General features: G+C 39.7%; 1 protein-coding gene across 2 annotated transcripts in view; it reads right to left on the bottom strand.

Moving 5' to 3' along the window:
- Positions 1-23,596, bottom strand: part of tbc1d22a (TBC1 domain family, member 22a) — a 112,444-nt gene that overhangs the window by 8,240 nt on the left and 80,608 nt on the right. For both annotated transcript variants that reach the window (XM_051391882.1, XM_051391881.1), the window contains exon 13: positions 13,579-13,674. In XM_051391882.1, the coding sequence (XP_051247842.1) occupies positions 13,579-13,674 (96 nt within the window). The remainder of the gene's footprint in view (positions 1-13,578; positions 13,675-23,596) is intronic.

Here is a 23,596-nt window from a genome sequence, read left to right as displayed (position 1 = left end):
CTGCGCTCACTCCACTCCACACAGGTGGCAACACTCCACACTGAGAGGCCACAAGTTTCTGTGTTAATGAGTGTGTGTGCTTGCATGAGGGAAAAAAAAGGAATCTGTGCAATTCATGAAATCCAATGTATGTTTAGCATGTATTTGGGGGTAGCGTAGTGCTGTGCATGAAATTATAAACAAGAGAGAGATGTAAGTAAAGACTGGATTGGTGTATGGAGATGTATGCATGTTCGTAACGGTGTGTGAAATCAGTGAAAGAGATGATACAGAGATGTGTGTGTATATGTGTACTGTAGGAGTTTATGTAGCTAGACTTGTTGTCTAGCTGTGTGTTGTTGTCTATTGTTGTTTGTGTGCTTGTGTGTGTGTGTGTATGGTATATGCGTTTGTGTATCTGGGGGGGGGTGCTTGTGGTTATTCAGGCATGAATATCCATTTATCCTACAATGCTAACAAACGGATTGATCCACCATTACTGTATACAGTATGCTACAAAAAAGACAATTAGCTCTCCATTTCCTACGCTTGGCAAGGCTTAAAGTGGTTAATGGCTATTGATAGTGAGGGGAAAGCAGATTGTCAATAGAAAGACTGCTAAGGCTCTTTCTTCAAAAAGTGAATGGGATAACATAATGGTTACACAGGGTCAAGTGGAATTTACTTGCTGTGCGTATAGTTATTGTTTTAACCTGCATTTGGCTGGGGTGAGCTGATTAAATACACTCCATCCTCATCTGCACTTCACATTTGTAAAGCCACAAATTTAAGTAAAACAAGCGCCACACAATCCCTGAGGCAAAGCAGGGCTGATAAATATGAAGGCACCGCTTTTCGAAATATGCTCAACCAGGAAGGAGAAGGAAGGAGTCATATCTGTGAGTTAGGATGAAACTGTTACGTATATATGAGATTTACAGATGACTATTATTGAGCGGAAGCCTCAAATGGAGTTAGAGAGAAATATTACTTCACAGTGACTGGACACACACAGACACACACGCACACAGATAAAACACACAATTAAAGCCCACTCTTCCTGTGAACCAAATAGGCTATTTGCTGGCAGAATGAGATGGTGCTAAGTGAAGTGAGTACAATGAGTGCCCAAAGTCCTGCGAGGTGCCTTGCTGTCTTTCCTGTGGTGACAACTACAGCTCCCTGCAGCAAGCAGCCAAAGCCCTGGAGAAATTAATGGGGAAGAGATGACAGGTGTTGATGCGCACAAACATAACGACAGACACACATTTGTGGCTAAAAATGGCAATCGTCTGTAGTAACTGCTGTGTTTCTTTGACATGTATCGTTCCACCTCCGACCTCCTTCAACCAACACATCTACATGAACACACACATGGAGATGAGGTTGCGCACACACACATATACATACACACATACGGACTTTCACCTACGTTCACAAACACTCCAGGTTGCTGGTGGTGGTAATGGTGTTTTGCAGCACCCCGAGGTGTAATGGGCCTAGGCACTGCTCTGTCAGGGCCATTAGCTTTCTGTAGTTCGTATAATTACACAAAATGGGCACTCTGGCAAACAGTGGGTGCTAATGTAGGAGTGGGGGACTGTAGCATGTGGAGGTAAGAGCTGACATAGGATGGCACAGCCAAGTTGTCTTGTGAAAAGGTTGGCAGATAAAAAGCTTAGCATATTAATATGGTGGTGGCTCTTAAAAGAGTCCCACACTGTCGCGAGGATGGCGCACCTAGCCATGTGTTATAGTATAATGTCAGTAGGGGGTGCAAGAAATGTGAAAAAGTGATGTAAAACATGGCTTGTGAAAACCAAGCTGCTGCACTGTTAATGAAAAAAGAATAGGGTCACAGTCGCTGTCCAAGGTGCTGAACTCAACTCAACTACTGTCTTTCCCTAACTCTAACTAAACGGCTTTTGTTGTCTAAACACAAGCACAGATGGGTGTCTGGATGTGAACGCTTGTGTCTGCAGTCAAAGTCCTGCCTTTTTCTCTTTTGAGGAGACTCTCTGTGACTGTGAAAACAGACAACAGCAAGGGAAAAGGGCAGGAAGCTGTCAAGAAGTCAGAGCTGATTTGGTTCAGCACCTTGGACAGAGATGATTGGGTTTTTTAATGTAATCTCCTTAATTACATTAGTAGTACTTTATGGGTGTAGGTCTTCCAAATATTAAATACTGCGTTGTTCTGGTAATGCTTTAAAACAAGTCAGAATCACAAATGCCTAGCTCATATCAGTTTATTTCTCTTTTACATTACATTACTATAGCACAGTTGAAACAGCACTTCCCAAAAATTATTCATGCATTAGAAACGTATTCCACTGTACTAATGGACCATTTGAGGGAACTGTGCTGTGCTGAGCGGATAGAGAGACAGAGACGCACATACACACATTGCCTTCCTTTTGTCTTGAAAATGTCAACAGCTATCTCTAGGGGAGTTTTTTTTCTTGTACCCGGGATGGTTTAAGCTGTCTTTATCCCATTAAGAAGAGCCTGTGCAGATTCTCATATTTTAACAGTACTAGAGTTAAGTTTAGTCCTCAAATTCATCTTACAGTAAAAACATATTTCAGTTTTCTACTATGGGCCACTGGTGCAACACTGTTTGTATAATGTCATATAGTATTTTGTATGATTTTTACTGAAAGAATGTCGGTTCAAAGCAGCTCCACTCACATAAAGCAATCACTGATTGGAAAAGGCACAGTTAATAATGAAATACGATGACATATGCAATCACAGACACAGTTTTAGTCAAATTCATTTTTGAAGCTTCTGGTTTTTATTTGCCTTAAGCATGTATTAATCAGCATAGTGTAATGTAAAATAGATCTATTGGTACAGTAGGCAACAATAATTCAACCCTGTACTTACAGTAACAGATTATGATTACAGATAGTAAAGTGAGCTGCCCCTGCAGGCTATGAAATACAGTACCAACTTTCAGAATTGTTATTGTGCAGTAGAGACTCACTGCACACAGATATGCTTTGATCACAAGCAATTACGTTTCCAAATGTATATGTTTAGGAAATGACTTTATATCTAATCAAACTAAACTAAACTAATCAACATGTTTCAGAAATGATTCAGTCAAACAAGATACTAAATGTTAATTAATTAGTGAGCTTTAGAGGTTGGATGTAGGCAGATTTGTTACCTTTGGACAGAACCAGGTTAGCGGTTTCTTTACTTTAAGCGAAGCTAACTAGCTGCTAGCTGGAGTTTCATATTTATTGTGGTATTGATCTTCTCATCTAACTCAAGAAAGCTGATTTATTTTCCACAATGTTGTTCCAATCCTTTAATACAAATAAAACCGAGCTAAGACAATAGTGAGGCTCGATTATGTACTCTTGCTAACTGGAAATTTCATGCAGCCTCAAAGAGCACTGGAGGGGGAAAAAAAAAAAAGAAGAAGAAATCTGGGCAATTTTCTCATTTGACATTCATGTATTACAAATGATGTGCAGTAGATCAACATCAGTCCAGGATTGTGTAAACCAAACTAATTCATAAAGTCCTGCCACGTCCTTTATAAAAGAGAAACAACAAGGATGTGGGATGTGGGTACAACCTTTGGTAGTTTTAATACTGTGAGAGTGTGAATACTATTAAAGTCTGAAAAGAATGATGACAGATTGGTTGAAAGCTTTCAGTACGCATGAAACCACAAGCGTGGGTGTTCGTGTTGAGGTTATCATTTGGATTCTCCAACCCCTCCTGACACCACACGGAAAGAAGTATTTTAATGGTTTTAATTAAAACAAAAAAAAATAAAAGAGAAAGTGGATATTCTTCTATGAGACAAAGCAGATAGATTTATGTTGCTCTCAACAGTTCGCACTCAGTCAGCAGATATTAGCCTTGTACCATTTCTATACCACTCAATGCCTGCTCAGTGACAAGTTCATAACCTCTGGCAAAACGCAGCTAGAAGCAATCTAAGTACTAAAAGAGTTGTCTGTGCTTCCCTCTGTGTATAGAAGCATCTACAGTGATCTGTCACTCAGCTTGAGTAGTTTCACTTTCAGCACGTACAACTTCAAAGTTCAAGAAAAGTCAATATTTACCCATTTACCCTTCTTCTTCAACCATTAGCACCCTAAATCTGGGAAACAGATCTGTTTTCACACCGAAAATACTTAAGAAATGTATGAGCCAATCCACTGCAATGGATGTCTGTTGTTGCTGTATGTTTGTTTAACACCATGTTGACTACTGCTGAGCAAAATTGGTAATGTGAAAACTTAAATGGGCACTTTACCATGCAGAGGCCCGTTGAGCTCCAACACGCAAAATACTACAAAAGGAAAATAGTGGCTCAACAGTTTAACTCCAGCCGTCACCCACTGCCAGGTTCAGAAAGGTTAATGCCACCCTAATCAAGAGTTCACGAACACAAAAAACCCAAGAGCAGAAACGCCTCAGTCCTCGCTTTGACTGCTTATAAGGACATTTAAATTTAAAATTCAACATTTATGTCTCAGTCCATGACCCAACCCATTCTGCAAATCTCCTTTCTTCTACTTTTCTTAAAAAATCTATTTCTCCTGCTGCTGCAGTCTGTTTATTCCTTACAAGCGGGTCGATATTGCTGTTTATTTGGCATTTTTGTGTCTTAACTGAGCTGAGTGGGGGAGGGGGGACATGCTGTTGGCTTATTGGCTGACAGAGCAACTCCTGTTATTCTTCTGTTATCTTAGGGCAAAAAAACCCATGAAACTCTGACTCTTCCTATCTCCATTTCCCTCTCTATTGTGGATAAACCCTTAGCCAATTATAATGTCTGTAATGACACTCAGACGGCGAGCTAATCATCCCACACACGATTGTTTTGAGCTGATAAATGCTTTTAGGAGACTACCCGCAATGGAAAACTTGTGCTTTTATGCACTGATCAGCAGAGCAACAACAGCTAATACACAACTGCGTTTGTGCACATATTTTAGTACACACACTGACTTAATTTATGTCTACTCAATGCCACACCATGACTTATCACTACATACTTTCCAAGCAGCTTTGGTCATCAAAATCAGACGCCACAATAATTCAGCGTAGGAGCCCATGCAAGTTAGCTTTAAAGAGAACTTTAGTTGTCAGTGATGAAGAGCATGTAGGTGGAGGACCTATGAAAGACGGATGTCATAGAATAAAAGGCAGGATGGGGTGGAGGGCTAAATAATTACTTCCGCCATATTAAGTCTGCTGCTTTCCTCTCATTTTTTTTTTCTTCTCCTATTGTTTTGGCACAAACAGATTCATACGCCACATCGGGCACAGCACTCAATCAACAGGGTGATTATTAAAAGTTGTTTACTGGGGGTGGCCTTGTCTCACTTTCTACACTATTGACTACAGTGCCATCCATCAGAGGAGCTGCAAACCCCTGAGAGGGTCTGCTCAATACAAGCCAAGTTTAGGAAGAAAGTTAGAGGGGAGAAAATGAGGAGGTCTTGTCATGATAAATGGTTGAAAACGATGGAATTAATCAGAGGGGGGATCCAGCTCTTTACTGGAAATTGCAAGGTGGTGATCTTAATGGGGACTTGCTATTGCTCATGCATACACATGCAACGAAGGAGCTCATCAGAGCCTCCACACAAGGGAACAAACAAAGAAACACTGAATAATAGCTTAGAATGTTTTTACTGGTGCAGACCTGAAGACTGAAGGGCTTGACCAAAGCATTGGTGACTAGATTATACGGGATGATTCATGTCTTTTCAACATATCAAATCATATAATGACATAAATATAAATATTCATGCATAATGCATTGCAGTAAATACAAAGGGTTTTTTTTCCAGTAGAGGGCCCTATGGATAATATTGTTTACCATACTTTGCAGCATTTGTGTTGGCAGAGTAAATACATCTAGTGTGACCAGATGTCCCGATTAAATCGTGAGAGTTCCAATTTTCAAGCATTTGTCCTGGCACCCTGACAGGGACACACTTTGTTCTGACAATTAGACTGAATGATTCCCCCCCCGAAATAAACTTTTAAAAGGCATCTTTGTGAAGTGTGTCACCAGGCAAAATAATGACTTTATTAGGATAATGGTTGAGATGAACTCCAAATGGAGAGAAATACAAAATCTCTTTCTGTTTTGTCAATATACAAAACAGTGACAGGGGAAGCACAAATATCAGGCTGGACCAAAGCCACTCACTGCTCACACCAGTGTTCTACATCCTCTTCATTGTTGTAGTAAAGAAAGGTGACAGTGATCTGCACCTACAGCCTCCCATAGAACAGAAACAGAAAGATCCATCTACAGACAGATGGGTAGAGTTCAGACCCTGTCAATCAAAAAGTTGCTTAATCTATGCGCATATTTCTATATTGACATCATGTTGGAAATAGGTTAACTGCAGAAAATAGATTGACAAAGCAGTGCAGTTTACTTGTACTCTCTGTCTGTAGATGCATCGGACGTTTGGTTTAATTCATTAATAGTGCATTCAGTTTAACAAATCTGTGTAATTTAGGCTTTAGTACATTGTGTCTGCAGATGCTGCAGTAACTAACTAATTGATTGCATCTCTCATATACACACACACAGAAACAAAGTATGCAAACAAAATATAAATAATCAGTCCCACCACAACAGAAAAAAATAAACATCAAGACAAATGAAAAACGAAACAGTACTTTAATAAAACTAACATTTGCCAAAAAGTGGAACTGTAAACTTTACTAGCCAGAATTTCAGGTTTCCATCTTTACAATATAAAAATTAATTCTAAACAAAGTTGTGTTCCCAGTCACAGTGATTGAAATAGTGCTGACATTTCCAGAACACGCTGGTTCCTCTGGAGTGCCCTCCTTTCCTTTATTGCCAAGGCTGCCTAACCCAAGGCGTTCTCCACACATAACTGATCTGAGGACAGACGCTGACATTTACAAAGGTCCACAGTTTTTCACACACCATTAATTAAAGTGAAAACAAACCTTTGTCTCCCTCTTTCACTCTTCCACCACTCACTACCCTTCCTCACTACAGCTCTCCTGTATGTCTTCGGGAAAACTCTAGTGACAGTGAGATTCCATTTACACAGAACTAATAGCTTTGCATTCACACAAACGCTTGGCCTCACATTAACGATCACGATGGGGATCATCGCGACGGGGGCTATTCAGCAACGCTTGCTAATGAAATCTCAGGGACACGCTATTAGATGGCCCAGATCAAGAGGTTCCACTGATGGCCATGAAATCCATGCTGACAAATAATGCTCTTGGATTTGTTTGTGAATGGACACACATATGAGCGTGTCCTTTTGAGTCTGTAGATTAACATGCTGCATTAACAAGCACTGCTTGACCACTGAGGTAAAAAATTAAATTACAGATAATACAGAAATCTATCTAATGTATTAGCCTAGCTGTTAACTAGTTAATCCATGTTTTTGGGACATTTTAAGTGTAAATGACTGAGTCATGGAGAGAATATGGTAGTGTATTATTGTATGTAGAATGTAAAATTGAGGATTATAGAAAGGGATACTGATAACAACCTTAATCTCTCGCATAATTGAGCAACCATCTGTTTCTTTAATCAACTTTTATTAAGTGCAAGGACTAATGTTTGTACGCAATATGCATCTTAATTTTCATGATGCAACAGAGGGCAACATGTATAGTATGAAAATAGACTGTTAGGAATAAGCATGAAGCATGAGATGAGTGGTAACATAAAATATGATATCACAATATCAAGTGTAGAGGGGGTCTTCTTTACAAGAAGAATTTCTGGTTGCTAGGGTATTACTCGACTTCAAAATATCACTGAAAAACATGATTATTTTGTGCATCTGCAGGTATATTTTGTTTTAATGCAGAGTGGTCAATTCTCAAATGTCCAGGCTGAGGTTCAGCTCCACTGTCAAGCAGCTCCACATATGCAGGCTTACAGACCAGGGTGCAGAGGTTTTTCATAGCAGTTTAGTGGCAGTTCTGCAGTGGCCCTGCTGGTGTCTGCAGGTAGCACAGACTAATGGGAAATGGCGCTGACTGTGCTGGCCCTACTTAAAAACAGCACATACCTGCATAATATCTCCCTGCTTGTCCATTACTGTGTGTGTGTCTGAAATAAATGCGTATGACAGATGAATATGAATGTGTGAATTTAATGGTTCAGTATGAGAGAGAATTGTTTATGTGCATGTTTATGTTGTTGTGTCTTTGAGTGTATGGCTTCGAGTGACAGTGTGTGACAAAATGTGTGTGCCTATGTTGGTGCACACGCTAACTTATCCGTGCATTCCAGGCCTGCAGTTAGCAGTAGTGTGCTAGCTGAGGTGGAACGGTGGAGAGCAGATTGCTTGGGGAGTGCCACACTCCTCCTGCTCTTCATTGAGCAGCTTAACCAATCCAATCCCACAACCAGGAGAGGAGATTCACAGTTACTCTCCTTACTAGGTTTGATAACAATGCATGAATTATCCTTTTTAAATTACTTTCTGCATGCATTTTTTAATTAAAACTGTTAAAGTGAATCAATCATTCGAGATTCCTCTCAGGACCCCAAGCATGTAACTTGCCGGCAGTTTGTCATACACTGCTGCTCCTCGTGTTCCACATTTTACATTATTAGCTCACAGTTTTATACACTGAGTGACTACACTGCAGTGACTGAGCAGATTTGGAGTTATGTGTATTCAACAAAATTACCTTCAAAAGAACAACTTGTTTTTCCATCTCCCACATTTGCATTTGTGAGTTTGATCTTTTCAATATAATATCTCCACAGCTTTGACAAGTGGTGAAATCTATGAAAAGGTATTATGAATATGAGATTCATGTATTTCAGGAGCATATAGGTTCCCAGCTCAGCAAAGCAAAAACCAACCAAAACAGTTATTTACAGCTATTACACAAAACAACAAGCTGTTAATGCTGTACTGTGCTAACTAGCTGCTACAAGTCTGGTTCGCCTCCAGGCCTGAGGAAATTGGACTAGCAATTCAGTGTACTAATGAGTAGATTGATGAGAACAGGTTGGAAACTTGTATTACCTTGCTGGAAGCGTGTGTTGTTTCAGTGCATGCATGTTGAAAGGCTATAAACTATTTTTTTCACTTGTGTTCAAATGTGTTTTTTTGACTTGTCTGATAACATTTTACTGCCGTTGGCCAGTGTCTCTTAGGTATGTAAAAACCTTTTTTTTCATTTACCAATTTTGATGTTACGACTGCATTGCCACCTGCTAAAATTAGGCCTTTCCCCCTTTGAAAACCACAATATCTATATGCTCCCTTTCTAATAACAAGACTAAGACTTTATAGTGTTGCTTTGAGCGAGAGAAATAAAGTGCGGCAAAAAAAGAGTGGCTGAGAATTAGTAAGAGAGCGAAGCAGAGCGACAGCAATGCAGAGACAGAGAGAAAGAGAAAGGAAAGCAGACATGAGAGGGAAGGGATGCCGTGAGGGTTGCTGGGTAAAGCATGCGGAGATAAGAGCTGTTCAACAGGCCCTTAAGAACCTGGCAGGCCCACGTTTGAACTCTGAGGCTCAGTGGATCAGAGGCAGAAATCTCTTGGAATTAAACCACTAAAGCTGAGAAGAGAAGAAATCTTTACTTTTTCCACTTTCTTCACTGAAACTAATCGGTTTTATATTTGGTTGATCAATTTGTGAAAATGAACAATTTTCTCTCAAAGTTTGTTTTTTAAGAAATCAACATTTAAAAACTTTTACATTAATTTCACATTTTTAATCCAAATATATATGAATCCACACACACACACACACACACACACACACACACACACACACACACACACACACACACACACACACACACACACACACACACACACACACACACACACACGAGACATCTGTGTTCCATTAAGTACAGACAACAGACTTCTTATGAAGACATAAACAAATAGGCAATGGGGGCTCATTTGCTATAAACTGGGCAGGGGAAATGCCAAGATGACATTTACAGCCAAATGCTGTCCTGTCTGTTTCTGAGTATGTATGTGCTTTTGAGTGTGTATGTTTGTGTGAGACCACACTCCTGAGACTGACCAGAGAAACCTGATTTTTGTCATACAGGTGGAACTAATGCTATTATACCTCTATAATACGCTGTATTTAACGAGGTACACATGGATGAAGTGTTGAGTTTGTGAAGTATTTTCTTGCATTCTGTGAGAAGTATACACTATTCCTTCTGAATTTTGTGTTTCTTTATTCAAGACCCTGGAGTCCTGAACTACTACTGGAGGAAAGTTTGGACTGACTGTGGGGTGGAGTGCATGTTGGAGAGAGCCACATTGGTCTTGATTTTCAATCATTTGAACTTTGTCCAACAGCAGAAACATTTCAAAACAAGACTAAAACTCCACAGCCAGGCTGGCCCATTCACAGTGACGGCGCTAAGCAGGTTCACACTGTTAGTTTTGCGTGTTAGCATGATAATATCTTTTTTTTCATCAGAATTAACTTTCCATGAATGTCTGTAATCAAATCTTGCGCCAATCTAGTAGATGTTGGGATATTTCACTGGATAAGCCAACACATTTACCTCCTTTCAGTGCTAGATAGAGTTGTTCTGGTACGGTACTAGTATTAGAAATTCCTCTGATACCTCCTAAAATAAGGTTTCGGTGAGTATGCGGGTCTGTGCACCAATCCGATATCAAGTATTCATTAGCCTCCGAAATGAGACCCAGCTACTTCCCAGCAGTTCACCATTTTTTCCCAGGATAGCGAGGTCATGACCCACCCTACTCAAAGGGTTTAACCTGAGCTAGGCGGTACAACAATGATGGCAATCATCCAGGCTTAGTATCAGGAAGGGGAAAATGGTATCAGAAAATCTCTAGTGCTAGATGAAAAGACAGGATAAAAAGATATCTGTACCAAATGTCATGGTAATTCATTAAATAGTTGTTGACACCTTGGTTCTGAAGTCAGAGCATCACCAAAGTCAGAGGGATTCATCCTCTGGGGAGCATGAACATAATATTGAGACATTTCAGTCTGAACCCAACTGCTGAACCAACTGGCATTGCCATCCCTAGAGTTAGCTACTAGCATGCTAACAAGCAGAGAGGAGGAAAATTACAATGGCAGAGATTAAAGGTGTGTTCTTTCCCACAATAATGTGATGCTGCATCATAAGCCTCTCTTATAAAAAAATAAAGCTGACCTAGGTGTCTTAAAGTTGATGCTGTTTAGGAGCTTCCAGAATTCATTATAAATTTAGGGTCTGCCATTCATCTCCTCTCTGTATGCCTGCCTAGTCTTGTTCAAATGATGAATATTTCCATAAATGCATTGATTTTTTTTAACGCAAGAGTGGACACACTGTAACTACACAAAAGTTACCGAGGCTTTTCTCTGTGCATAGCTCAAAACGCTAAAGCTGCAGAAATCCATTTAAAAAATAAAAAAAAACTATAACCATCTTGAGTTCAATCTGAAATGGAATCCAACAAAAAGTAGCTATCTTATTTGAGCTTGAACTTGAGTGAGAGAAAGGGGTAAAGGGGAGAGAGGGTGAGAAGAGTATGAAAGTAAGAACAGATGAGTCAGTTGATGTCTCATCTTCAAACTCCGACAGCATCCAGTGTCTCACTCAGTCAGTGAATCAGCTTTAATCAACTGGCCTACATCTAAAGCACAGGTTCTTTACAACCGTAGCCCTCTGACTGCCAACGCTTTTGAAGACTTCTTCTGATTTATTACATGGTGGGAGTGACATAAAAGACAGAAGGGTCCCCTTGTATTAGTTGTAATTGTATTGGTTTTGTCGCTCTTTTCTTCAGTGTAACCACCAGAGGGGAGATAGAGTAAAACTCACATGTGCAGGACCTCTGAAGTGTTAAGACTTATTTTTCATTCATGTGAGGAATAATATTACTCTGCAGTGATTTTAATAAATTAAAATCCGAACAATGGCAATAGTGACAAGGTCTGCTACTGTGATCCAAGGTGTCAGTCATACAAATTCTCCTTCTTTACTCACACTGAGTGGGAACTGTTATTTTCAGACTTTTCAGACATGTTTTAAGAACTTATGCGCCTTTTCAAAAAAGCTTTGTTAACAAATGGCAGTGCAGTGGAAAGTCACTTTACATTTTACCAAACCTGAATAAGCAAGTAGGGAAGTCTTTTTTTTAAGTAATTTTGTGTAAATTATTAAGTACAAATATACATTTTACGTACTGTATGTTCTGTGGAAAGTCTTACTGTAAAGAAATCCTCACTGAGTACCCACATCTAGTGCTATCTAAAGTAAACATCAACCTCTGCAAGGCATTTCTTGTTTTGTCCCTTTTAAAGGGTAGTTATAGCCTTTAAGCCTTGAGCATGTGCAACAGCAGCCCAATGCATAGTCAGCTTTAATTAATCATCTGTAACACTGCTCGGAATACAATGTCGTCTTTGGAATAATGGCATAAGGGTATAACATTACACAAAAGTGTCAGTATAAAAACAAACCTCTCTTTTTTTTCCCGGCATTGCTTTAAAATGTCTGCTCTTACTTCTCCTACCCCTGTTCCTACCCTCTCATTGCCACCCTGATCCTCTCCTCCCTCTACGCCTCCTCTCGTCCTCTCATCTTCATGTGGATGGATACATTGCCCTTGGCACAGAACTTGGTAGTCTGTATGGCAAGCTAGCCAGCAAGTAAAACTATATGGACTTGGAGAGAAATGCATGCTTGCATTTGAGTTAATAGTCCAGCTTGTGAGGTAATTAAGGTAATACAAATGAGCAATGCAGTGCACAGACATAAGGAGAGAGCAAAACAAAGGAGCACTTCGGAGTAACTGCAGGCTCATGTTACTTTGGTAATCACCAGCTGGACACATACCCCTGTATGGTCTGTACTGAGTTGAAGTTAGGATAAAGCTTGGGTATAGCAACCAGACTTTGCTGGTCACCTTTTCATTAAGTGAAATGACTAATATCTGTATCTATATCTTTCTATTTTTATATATTGTGTTTTGTTTTTTTAAAGTTAAAGAGTAAAGTAATATAAGGGAGATGTGAAAATACTCTAAACAGTAAAGTAATAATATGTAAACAGAGAATGTAGAGGAACTGTGAATTAACAGATTGTAAAGACAGAATAGAAAACTGAAAAACTGTGCAGAAAAAAAGAAGAAAAAAAGAGGGAGAGCAGCCAAAGAGCAGAGATGATGTTTGTATGTGATGATATTAGACTGTGTTGCTACTGTTAAGAAGCCAGGTCCCCCAGTGAGCTGGCAACCAAAGTCACCTTCTGGCAGCTGTCTACTGTCATCTACTAATGCACTCACAACGACTTTTGAACCTCACAGTTAATGACCAGGGAGGTAATGGAGAGAGATTTAGGCCATGAACAGCTCTACAACAGCAGTCTGGTTGACTGTTTAGATGTTGTTTTTGCACACAACCGGGACATCTGAGCTTAATTTACCTCCATATAAAGCTACGTACAGTAAATCATCGTCAGCATCACCAGCTGGGTATGAAAACATGCAGTCTTTATGTCGGTGTGCATGCCCAGTCTGTGTCTCTCACTCCAAAGTAGGAAGCTTTATGGCGCCCCCTGTGTCTTGTGTGCACATTACCTGAAAATCCCTCTCTTCTAGAATTTCTTTCCTCCACCTCACCAGGAAGGCCGCACACACGTAGAGGTGGAAATGGGAGAAGCCCTCTGGTTCAGCCTAGTGAGAGAAAAGGAGAGAAGTGTTGAGCACAGACAAAGTATGACAAGTTTAACATTTCACAGTATGATACCTCCATCACAGCTATGTAACATTGTTCAAATATGAGCTTAAGGATGGAAGGAAAGCATGTCAGTGTGTTCAGAATACCTCAGATAGCTCATAGCTGCATTTTAAGATATATTTAGAAGCCTTTTTTACATGATGTATTTAGTCTGTATAGTATATCCACCAAAAAGAGGGAGAAGAGACGGACATCAACAGAATATAAAACATTTTTCTGTCACAATCCAGAAATTTACATTTGCAGTGCGATAGAGACAAAGAAGGCTACAAATCCCCTCTTCCTTGCAGAGCTTTTTTTTTTAAATTTCAGCCCCTCGTTTCGTTTGGCGGCTCACTTTTTTTATGGCTCTGCAATGAGCGGGGGAATTAGACAGGGTGAAAGACAAAGGATGAGATGTTCCTTGTTCTATTCATTTTTTTTTCTCCGGAACCCTATCACAGGAAGAATAATTACCAGGGCCTTTAAATGCAAGTGAATTAGGAGTATATGCCCCCACATGAAGGTGGGATAGAATATCCAATGCGCATCTCAACGTGCATGGTTTTCTGAATGCATGCTTGTACGTTTGTCTGGAGGTTTAGTTACCCACATATTGCATGTTATTTTAGCTTAAAATTCACAAATAAAGTGTAGAATTGCAGTCATGAATCCGTTACTCTACTGTATGAGCACTACCAAACATGCAAATGTACATGAAGAAACGTGTATACACTCACCCTCTTAGTATGAGCACGAATTGATGAATTATTCTGCAAATGTGCTTTCTGTGTGTCTACTTTGATACTATGTGGTGGTAATGAAGCAATCCTACATTAAAAAACAAAATTTACAGTTTTAGGAAACACACACACACGCACACGCACACACACACACAAACTGCTCTTTAATTCTATATTATTCTCTGTAGTCTCTTTGGCACAGGTGAGTTAATAAAGAGCCCGAAGCGACACACACGTTCCAAAGATTCAGCCATGTTTATCACATTTTACTACTCATTTACAGGATTTCAATTAGATAGAGGGTGTAGTATTATTCACTTCTACTTTGTCTGAGTACCCAACTGCAAGTGTTGCTCTTTAACCACCATACTCATTTGTGTAGAACAGTGAGCCATAACTCTGCAGGATTTAACAGAAACTGCCTTTCTGCTGTGATAATTGAATTTCCCTCTAGGAAAGAAGGAAGGAATGAACAGATGAAGAGTGGAGAGACAGATTTAAACACAGACATGGTGTGATACAGAAATAGTCTGGATGTCAGCTCTCCTTTACTGCATTGTTGCTCGCTCTTTCTAGACAGATTGGTCCTCCCTACGCCTTTGTGTACGTCTGTTGTTTGGGTTTCCTCTTACTTTACCTCCCACTTAGTTAAACCAATTTTCAGAATTCCCCAACTGAGTGTGTGTTTTGTGTGTGTGTGTGTTTGTGGGAGAGTGAGAGAGAGGGGAATATAGAGAAAGTTAGTAATAGAAAGAGAGAGTACAGGATGCGGAGAGGGAGGGGGGAGAGGGGTGTTTGTGAACAGCGAAGCGTAGCGTGATGTGAGTTGTAAACTGGCAGGTGATTGGCTTGTTGGTCTAACCTTGCAGCTCCAATCCAAACAACTGAAGCAAGCAAACACACGCTCTCACATGCACACACAAACACCGATGAGTGAGTGTATGAGTGGCATACGGGAGGGCACAGTGTTTATCAGTCCCCAAAGACTCGCACAGTTTTAATTTCCTTTCTTCTATTCGTTTTTTTGTGTGTATGTGAGTTCATTGTTTGAGGGCACCAATGAACACTTGGGGACTGTGAAACTCCAGTCTATTTTTCTGTCTCCACCTCTCCCTCTTTTTCAATCACCCCTCTATCCATCCTCTGCTCTCACAATCTGTCACCTCTTTGAGTCTATCACCCACTCTTCTCTCTCCCTTTCTCATTAATATGACCGAGCAATATTTCATAAACTATAAAGTGATGCATCTTTATCAAAAACAACTTCTGTCAACAAGTAATCTTGATATTTTGATTTGTCACCAATAATTTCCATCGCGCTCCAACCATTAACTTGAAATCTATTGCCTCCATTGTCTGCAGCACGAATGGCAGCCTGGCTGATGATGAATATATATGACTTTCTTTGTTTCTGTGCAACTCAGTCACTGGTATGACAAAGTGTTTAAAGTGCAAATTATGTGGTGCCACGGCATCTGCAGTCCAAGTGGGGGGAAAAAATGGGACATTACATAGTGGGATTGCTATGCACAGTCAAAATGTGTTTCCATGCAGCTTTAGCAATGAAGGCTAGGAGAAAGTCCTCAGTCTCTATGTCACTGGCTTGTGAGTCACGTTTACTGGTTTATAGTACTCAAAGGAAAAGTGTTCGGACGCACTCAAAAAATATATAACAGATACCACTCTCACGTCTGCATGTTATGTATGACACTAGAGCCAGGACACAGTTAGCTTAGCAAAGTAAAAAGACTATTTTTATATGAATTAACTAGTGAGCTTTAGAAATACCAAAAGGTGTGTTTTTTTTTACCTTTGGAGTGAGCGGGGCTAGCTGTTTCCCCCTGCTTCCAGTCTTTATGCTAAGCTATGTTTATTGCTCAGACACAAGGGTATACAATCAACAGATTACTTTTAATGGTAATAGCTGTTAGTTGCAGTCCCACTTGTTTTAAAGATTTTCACACCTAAATGTACAAAATAAAACTTACTTTTCTAAATAAATATATAAATGCAAGAATAATTAAACGTTACAGTGTGAGACTTCAAGATCTCTTCCTCTATCCCACCACCCATCGCTCTTTCTTTCTCTCTCCTGCCCTATCCAACCACTGCTGCTGCTTCAGCTCCAGGCTTTCTCATCATTATGATTTGCAAAATAAAGTTTGTCGTGAGAGTCAAGGTGACTCCGTCAAACTTGTCTCTACCTCTTCTCCTCCTCCATTGTTATGCTTGGTCCTCCACCCCCCTTGTGTCAGGGCAGCCATATTGGCTGAGACAGGCGAGACACTGACTGACAAGCGCTGCTGATCAAAGAAGGGAGAAAGTGGAGGGGGGGGTGCGAGGTAGTACTCAGGGAGAGAGGGGTAAGAGGAGAGGAGTCAATAGGGAGAAGGGGAAGATGTAATGGGGAGTGCATGAGAGACGGAGAGGGTGAGAGGCTAAAGGTAAACAGAGGAGGAAAGGGGAATACAGAGTGAGAAGCAGTACTGCAATGTCACAGTGTCTTTAAACTGCTGCGTTGGCTGTCTGACTAGTCTCATCTCTCCAAAACAAACCAGCCTGACGTGGGACTAACTCGATACCCTGACGAACCGACTCCAGACAAGGTGAAAAGGTGACAGTGCAGGGGACTGATGTAAGATGATAAACGAGCAGATTTAAACTGATGTAACAATTACGCAGAAGGAATATGATGAGCCGCTGACACTCGAGTGGTAGTTTTAAAGCTCTTTTTATATTATATGTGTATGGACAAGAGTGTGGCAGTGATTGGCGATAGTTTACATTAACTGCTACAAGCTGTACAACTATTCCTTTGGGCAATTCATCCCTAAGGGCCGGTATAGTGTGCACGGGGTGGCGTGTGTGTGACAGCAAGATGAATTTAAACACTAAACAGCATGGAAGGGATGTAAATTACAATGTAAGACTGATGACAAGGATGACAAGGACTCAGGTTGTGATGCAATCCATTTAAAAAGGATGGAAGGAGGCTTATAGGGGGAAAACATGACCAACGTTTACAATCAGAATTAACTACTGCATAGTTTCGGTCTGTGTGCATGTGCGTGCTTCTCCAATGTGGAGTCTTGCTTTAGGCTAGATTTTAAATTGCCAAGCACTAAGGTTAATCAGAGAGGAAAAAAGCAACAAAAAATAATAAAAATCTGAATTTCTACCTTGCCATGGGTTTAGTCCATTTCGAATACTTGCTGCATCTGCTTAACCTCAATCTACATTTATGTGTATATTACATTTGAAACAAAAGCATTTACCGGTGTGTGGGTGCATAAATACAGTACCTGAGAGTGAAAATACAGCGTGAAAGTGAAGATAGTATGCATGTATGAAAAGGAAAATATGCAGTGATGAGAAAATTGGAAACATAATAATGGAACCCAGTACATTAACCGTGCAATGTATGCCACCTCTGTGAAACTTATCATCATCTGTTTCATGCCGAGTTTGTGTCAGAGACAGGCAACAAAAGAGGAGAATTTTATGTGCAAGTGTGTGTATTTATAGACAGTAAGGCTTGATGTGTGTATAATCAGGGTCTTTTCTACAGAGGCTTGTTTGGAGTGACCAAAAGGCCAAACATTACCACAGATAGGAGACAAAGAGACAGAAAAATTGAGGAGGGCCACTTCCCTCTGGGATGGCAGCTGGCAGGTTAGTGTTTTACTCCTATTCAAGAGTGCATGTAACTCTTGTATATTCTGATAATTGACTATGGCACACATTTGTGAGTGAGCTAAAAGATATTAAGGTCTGAAGCACCGTATTTGGAAAGGTTATTTCTCTCGGATTTACTTTACAGAAACAATTCTATTTCTGATTAAACAATGCTGTCAAAGAACTCAAGCTCAATGGGAGCATTTATTTCACTGAAAAATTTGCTATTACGCTCTTATCGTTCACCTCTGTGGCACAATACTAGAAGGAAGAATGAATCTGTTTAAGACTCTGTGCATTTGATATTCAAATATGTGTAGGGTTTTATTTAGGGAGAGGGGAAGAGGTACGCAGGAGCCTCACCTCACGCTGCAAGTAGGACCGTCTTAGCAGGCAGCCTGCTAAAACTCCCTTAACAACACAGTTATGCAAATGCTGGTACGGTACAAATACGTCTAAATATACAAATAGCTGTCTTGCCAGGGACCTTTAATCTTTTATCACCACAATAAAAAAGTATCTTTTAGTCTACTTTATTTCATATATTTGAGACATGCAGTTCTCATTAAAATATCAAAGTGCTGGAGTCATTATGGCAGGGCATGAAAGATATAAAGAAAAATACAGCATACAAAAAGATTGCACCCTCAGACACGATGAAGTTTAATGAAAGAAAAGTGACAGTTATGAAACATTAGACTGAGGCTAGATTAAAACCTCTATTAAGGTCAGTGGTGAAAGAAAGAAGGTTTCAGTATAGAAACCAAGTACAGAAAATGTACTTTGAGTAGCAAAAGTGATTCATCCATGTATAAACTGAATTTAACTGTTGAGGCTGAGCTAGTTTGAACAACTGTATATACAGTTATGTATACCTAGGGGTCGGGGCCCTCCAAAGATAAAGTTGCTCAACAGGAGATAACTGACACTTTTACCTCTTTTGGCTGTGAAACAGTTATTTAGTCTATCTAAAAGGTTCAGGGAAAAACTGTTAACAACTCAGAGACATCTGAAATGTGGCAATTGGCCTCAACTAAACACTGCTTTTTTGTAAGCAGCACAAGCTTAAAAGATTGTGAACCACTGGTCTAACCCTAAACGATGAATGACATTAAACAAGCTTTTAATGTGTGTCTTTATGTAAAAAGCTCTTTTATCAGAAAAACTGTCAGTTAACTACTAGAGCTGCAACTTGTGAATATTTCATTTACTGATTAATCTGCTGAATATTTGGTCAATCAATGAATCATCTGGACTATAAAATCTATGGAAATACTGAAAAATCACAAATTCCTCATTTCTATCTTCAAATGACTAATTTAGTCTGACTCACAGTCCAAAAAATCACATCCTATCATTTAGAGAAGGTTCAGGTCACCTGTGCTTGAAAAATCAGTTAAACAATGAATTATCAATATATCTGCCTGTCGATCGACTAAGTGATCAATATTTGATGATGAACTGTAGTAAACTGAAGTAGCATGAAATTGAGTACCTTTTTGTATAGAACTTGAGTTAATGTACTTAGTTACTTTCCAGCACTGACTGAGGTAAGAGCTGTATAACTAGAACATCACAGAAACACACACAGACTGCGCAGTACAACAGTATTTGAATCATTTAGTCTGTGCTCTTTAATCTCAAGCTTAGCTAATCTTCTGACCCTTGTTGCAGTAAATTACCACATTTTTCTAGCAGGATTCGACACATTTGATCACATCTTACACGGTGGTTTTAAACATGGCCACTAACAACACTAAACAGCTCCCTGCATGGTAAATTCGACCGTCCATATGGAAAAGGACCATATTTCACAACCTGAAAATGTCACGGTATCCCTTTAACAGCCATGCTAATGCTGCCACACTGAGCTACTTGCTAATTTCATGCTCCACGCAACAGGGATAATTTGGTCCCTGTCTGGCTGTCCGTCTGTCTGTCTGTCTGTCTGTCTGCTGGGGAAGAGAAGTGTGTGTGTGTGTGTGTGTGTGTGTGTGTTTGTCTGTGGAGTATTTGTGTGTGTTTTGCTCCAAATCATTGCTCGTTGTGTCTTTCTCTTTGTTTCTCTCTCTCTCTTACTCTTCTTGAGATCAATAGTGGCAAATGGAAAAAAGTGAAAAAGAGGGAAAAAACAAAAAAGGGAGAACAGACCCGAAATAGACCCCCCCCAAAAAAAAGAGACAGAAAACAGAATACAAATGTTGGGAAAAGACTGCGGATAGAAAGACAGAAAGAGAAGATGACAGAAATAGAGAGGAAGACAGAGGAAGCGCTGTCTTGTGCTGGATCGGGCTACTGAACAGATGGCCGCACCGCAGAGAGAAGACCACAGTGGAGACATTACAACATTCAGGTTAAAATCTCCCCTGGAACACACACACACGCACATACACACACGCACACGCACACTCAGTGGCAAAGGGCAAGGTCTTTCTGTTTATTATAGGCATTTGTGAGAGACCCAGACACTAGTTTTTTTTTTGTGCCTACAAGGCCAAAATCTTTCTATTTGTGGAGAATCACGGACGTGCTTTAAGGACATTTGTCAAAAAAGCTTCATTCATCTAGTTTAGAAATAGAGATGGTTTAGAGATTGATAAATAATGCATATTTGGTTGTATTGAAAAGGAGTCTATGCAACAATAATCTACCAAACAACAACAAAAAAACATCTGTGCCTCAGAGGTAAGGTCTGGAAAGCATGACAAAAGCTCAAACAAACAGAAAAAAAAATACTTACAAGGTAAGGAACACGCCTTGTTTACCAAAAGCATCCTAATCAAGGACGATTTGTGAATTCTTGAGCACTGAGAAAGCGGGCTCTTGTGATTCGAGAGCTGAAACTTAGGAAGCAGTACAAGGATGCTGTTTTGCAGAAATCACTTGCTATGGGTTACTTTGTGGAGCATACCCAATTAATTTCAGTGTCATTTAAGGGGCAAGTGTGATGCTGGACATGGAAGTAAAGGAAGGAAAGAAGAATAAATCTGGGCGGAGCTGAAAGATGCTGAGTGGAGAGGGCGTTGGGAGGAGTGTTGGCGAAAACATTTTTTTAAAAAAGGTACGATAGAAGAGAGCAGTACAGACAAAAACAGCGTTGTGTCACACTGTCAGCTCTACTGAAAGTTTCATGAGTGGAAATGGCCTAATATCCCTACCAGGGTAGGACTGGAGGTGAGGGACTGCCAGAAAAGGTGTATGTGCGTGTTTGTGTGTTGTCTGAAAGGGTGTGTGGGGGGGCTGCGATCCAAACGACATTGTAAAACATCAAATATTTAGAAGATGGATTACAAGTACAATGTGTACTTGGGTTGCTGTCAAGTCACGACAAAGCAACAACACTGTTTAATCATTCATTCCTTGTTCTTTTTTTAGACTTGTGGACGGTAGACGTAGGAGTGTAGCCTGTGTTGTTCGCTTACAGGTATTTAGTTTAAAACTAGCAAAGAATTAAGGTGATTATAAACACTGTATCCTTTCACGTTGTCATTCCTTACTGCCGCTATGGCGATACGCTCCATAAAAACTATATATACTAGCAGTCTGAATTCAGCTAAAATCTCCCTGCGCCAAACTCCCTTTAAGAAATACCACATATTAACAATTATTAACATATCTTTTCTTCATTAGGTGCCTGTTTAAACAAACATGTACTGTGTAAATCTATAAAAATAAAACATACATTTACTTTACCAGGATAATCCAGAGTACTGTAAAAGGCATGCACTCTGGTTCCAATGTAATTATCTTCATGGATGTCCTGGTAAATAAATAAAACATTTCCTCACGTCCATCTGTCACCCTTTCTATTCCTCAGCCCTTCCAGCAATCCATTCATCAAGAATAACTTAAGTGACTCTGAACAATGTGTCAGACAACCTGACAGTGTGTTAACAGGACGGATTCAGCTAAGTGAAAGAGAAGTCCTGCAATCCGCCATTTCCCTCTCTGAAATGTAAATACACCTGCAAGATGTTCCTATTGAGCACTACACCAGCTGCCAGCTGGCTGTAGTTCAGTCAAAATGCACAAGAAAAAAACTTCCTAAATGGGAGAGAACTGGAGTTTGTTGTCATGATTTAGTATCAACACTTCACTAGAATAAAATTCAATGCCTGTCAGTAATTATAAGAAATGGCTGACCAGGAAGCGGGTTCATGAAAACATAGTGCTGCTGTCGGGTCAACCAAAGTGTTTTTTCTGAGAAAAATAGCTTTGTTTGGCTTCCTAATCACTCTCCCCCACATAAGTCATATGAGCAGAGAGACTGCATTTAAACTGGGGGACTTTGAGTGCTCAGGACTCGTTTTTCGAGGTTGATTAGTGCTGCACTGTAGCTGACCCAGCAGTTTTTATGTCATCGAGAACAGAGAGAGTGAAGAGAATCTTTGCTGGCAGGGATCAATTACTGTAAGCAGGACTATAGTAATGAGAGTACTCTGAAGCAATAGTAATGCTGAAAAATTGAAAATATTGAAAGCGCTCATATGATAGTTTGCAGGATTAAAATTTTGTTTCATAACATGATAAGAAAGTTTTTATTTTTCAATTATATCAGTATTAATGCTGCAAAAAATCAAAAACATATGTGATTAGCAGAATGTATTTTTCACGAGCCAGCGATGAAGTTCTAAGTTTTGAGAGACAAACTAAATCTGACACAAAAAAATGGCCGCTGTGTTTTAATTCAAGTAAGAAAAATACCATCCTCGCTGTTATATGGCTTTTACCTGTCAGCTGCAATCTACTTCATGCTGCCTGAAGTTCAGTCAGAGTTCATAATGATTTAGAAAAGATGCATTTGGTATTTATTCATCCAAGTTATAGGTTGTTGGACTAAACAGCAATGTGTCCTTTTTTCAGTTTTATTTTTGAAGTCCTTCCAATTTTCTCTCTTCTTGCTCTTGCCATTATTGTCTAACACTGTTACACCTTTCTCTTTCCATCCCCTCTCATCCTCCATTTTTTTCAACACTTTACTACAGTCCTTGATCTCTTACCCATCTAGATTAGCTTCCTCTCCCCATCTAAAAAGGTTGCAACCAAATGTCACACAAATAGTCGCATTTGTGTAAATGGGAAGCAACTATTTAAGCAACTTCAATCAACTTCCAATGTGCATTTCACTTACAGCTTTCACACAGTGATTTCAGAGTTGTGGGAATGTCAAACATTTGAGTTAAGTAAACACAAAATACAAAAACCAAAGTTTTAACATGTCAGTATTATCCATCATCCATTATTATCATTAATATTATTGTCCCATTGAGAATATGGGATTGTAAACATGAGACAGCAACATAGGGTAGACGAGGGCAGACAGCTGCGCTCACATATATGTATACATACAAATAGATACACACACACATTATATATATATATATACATATATATACACACACACACACACACACACAATATATATATATATATATATATATATATATATAAAACACACACA

This window comes from Dicentrarchus labrax, unplaced genomic scaffold (assembly GCF_905237075.1).
Source record: "Dicentrarchus labrax unplaced genomic scaffold, dlabrax2021, whole genome shotgun sequence".
NCBI classification, from domain to species: domain Eukaryota; kingdom Metazoa; phylum Chordata; class Actinopteri; family Moronidae; genus Dicentrarchus; species Dicentrarchus labrax.
This window is presented reverse-complemented; position numbering and strand designations above follow the sequence as displayed.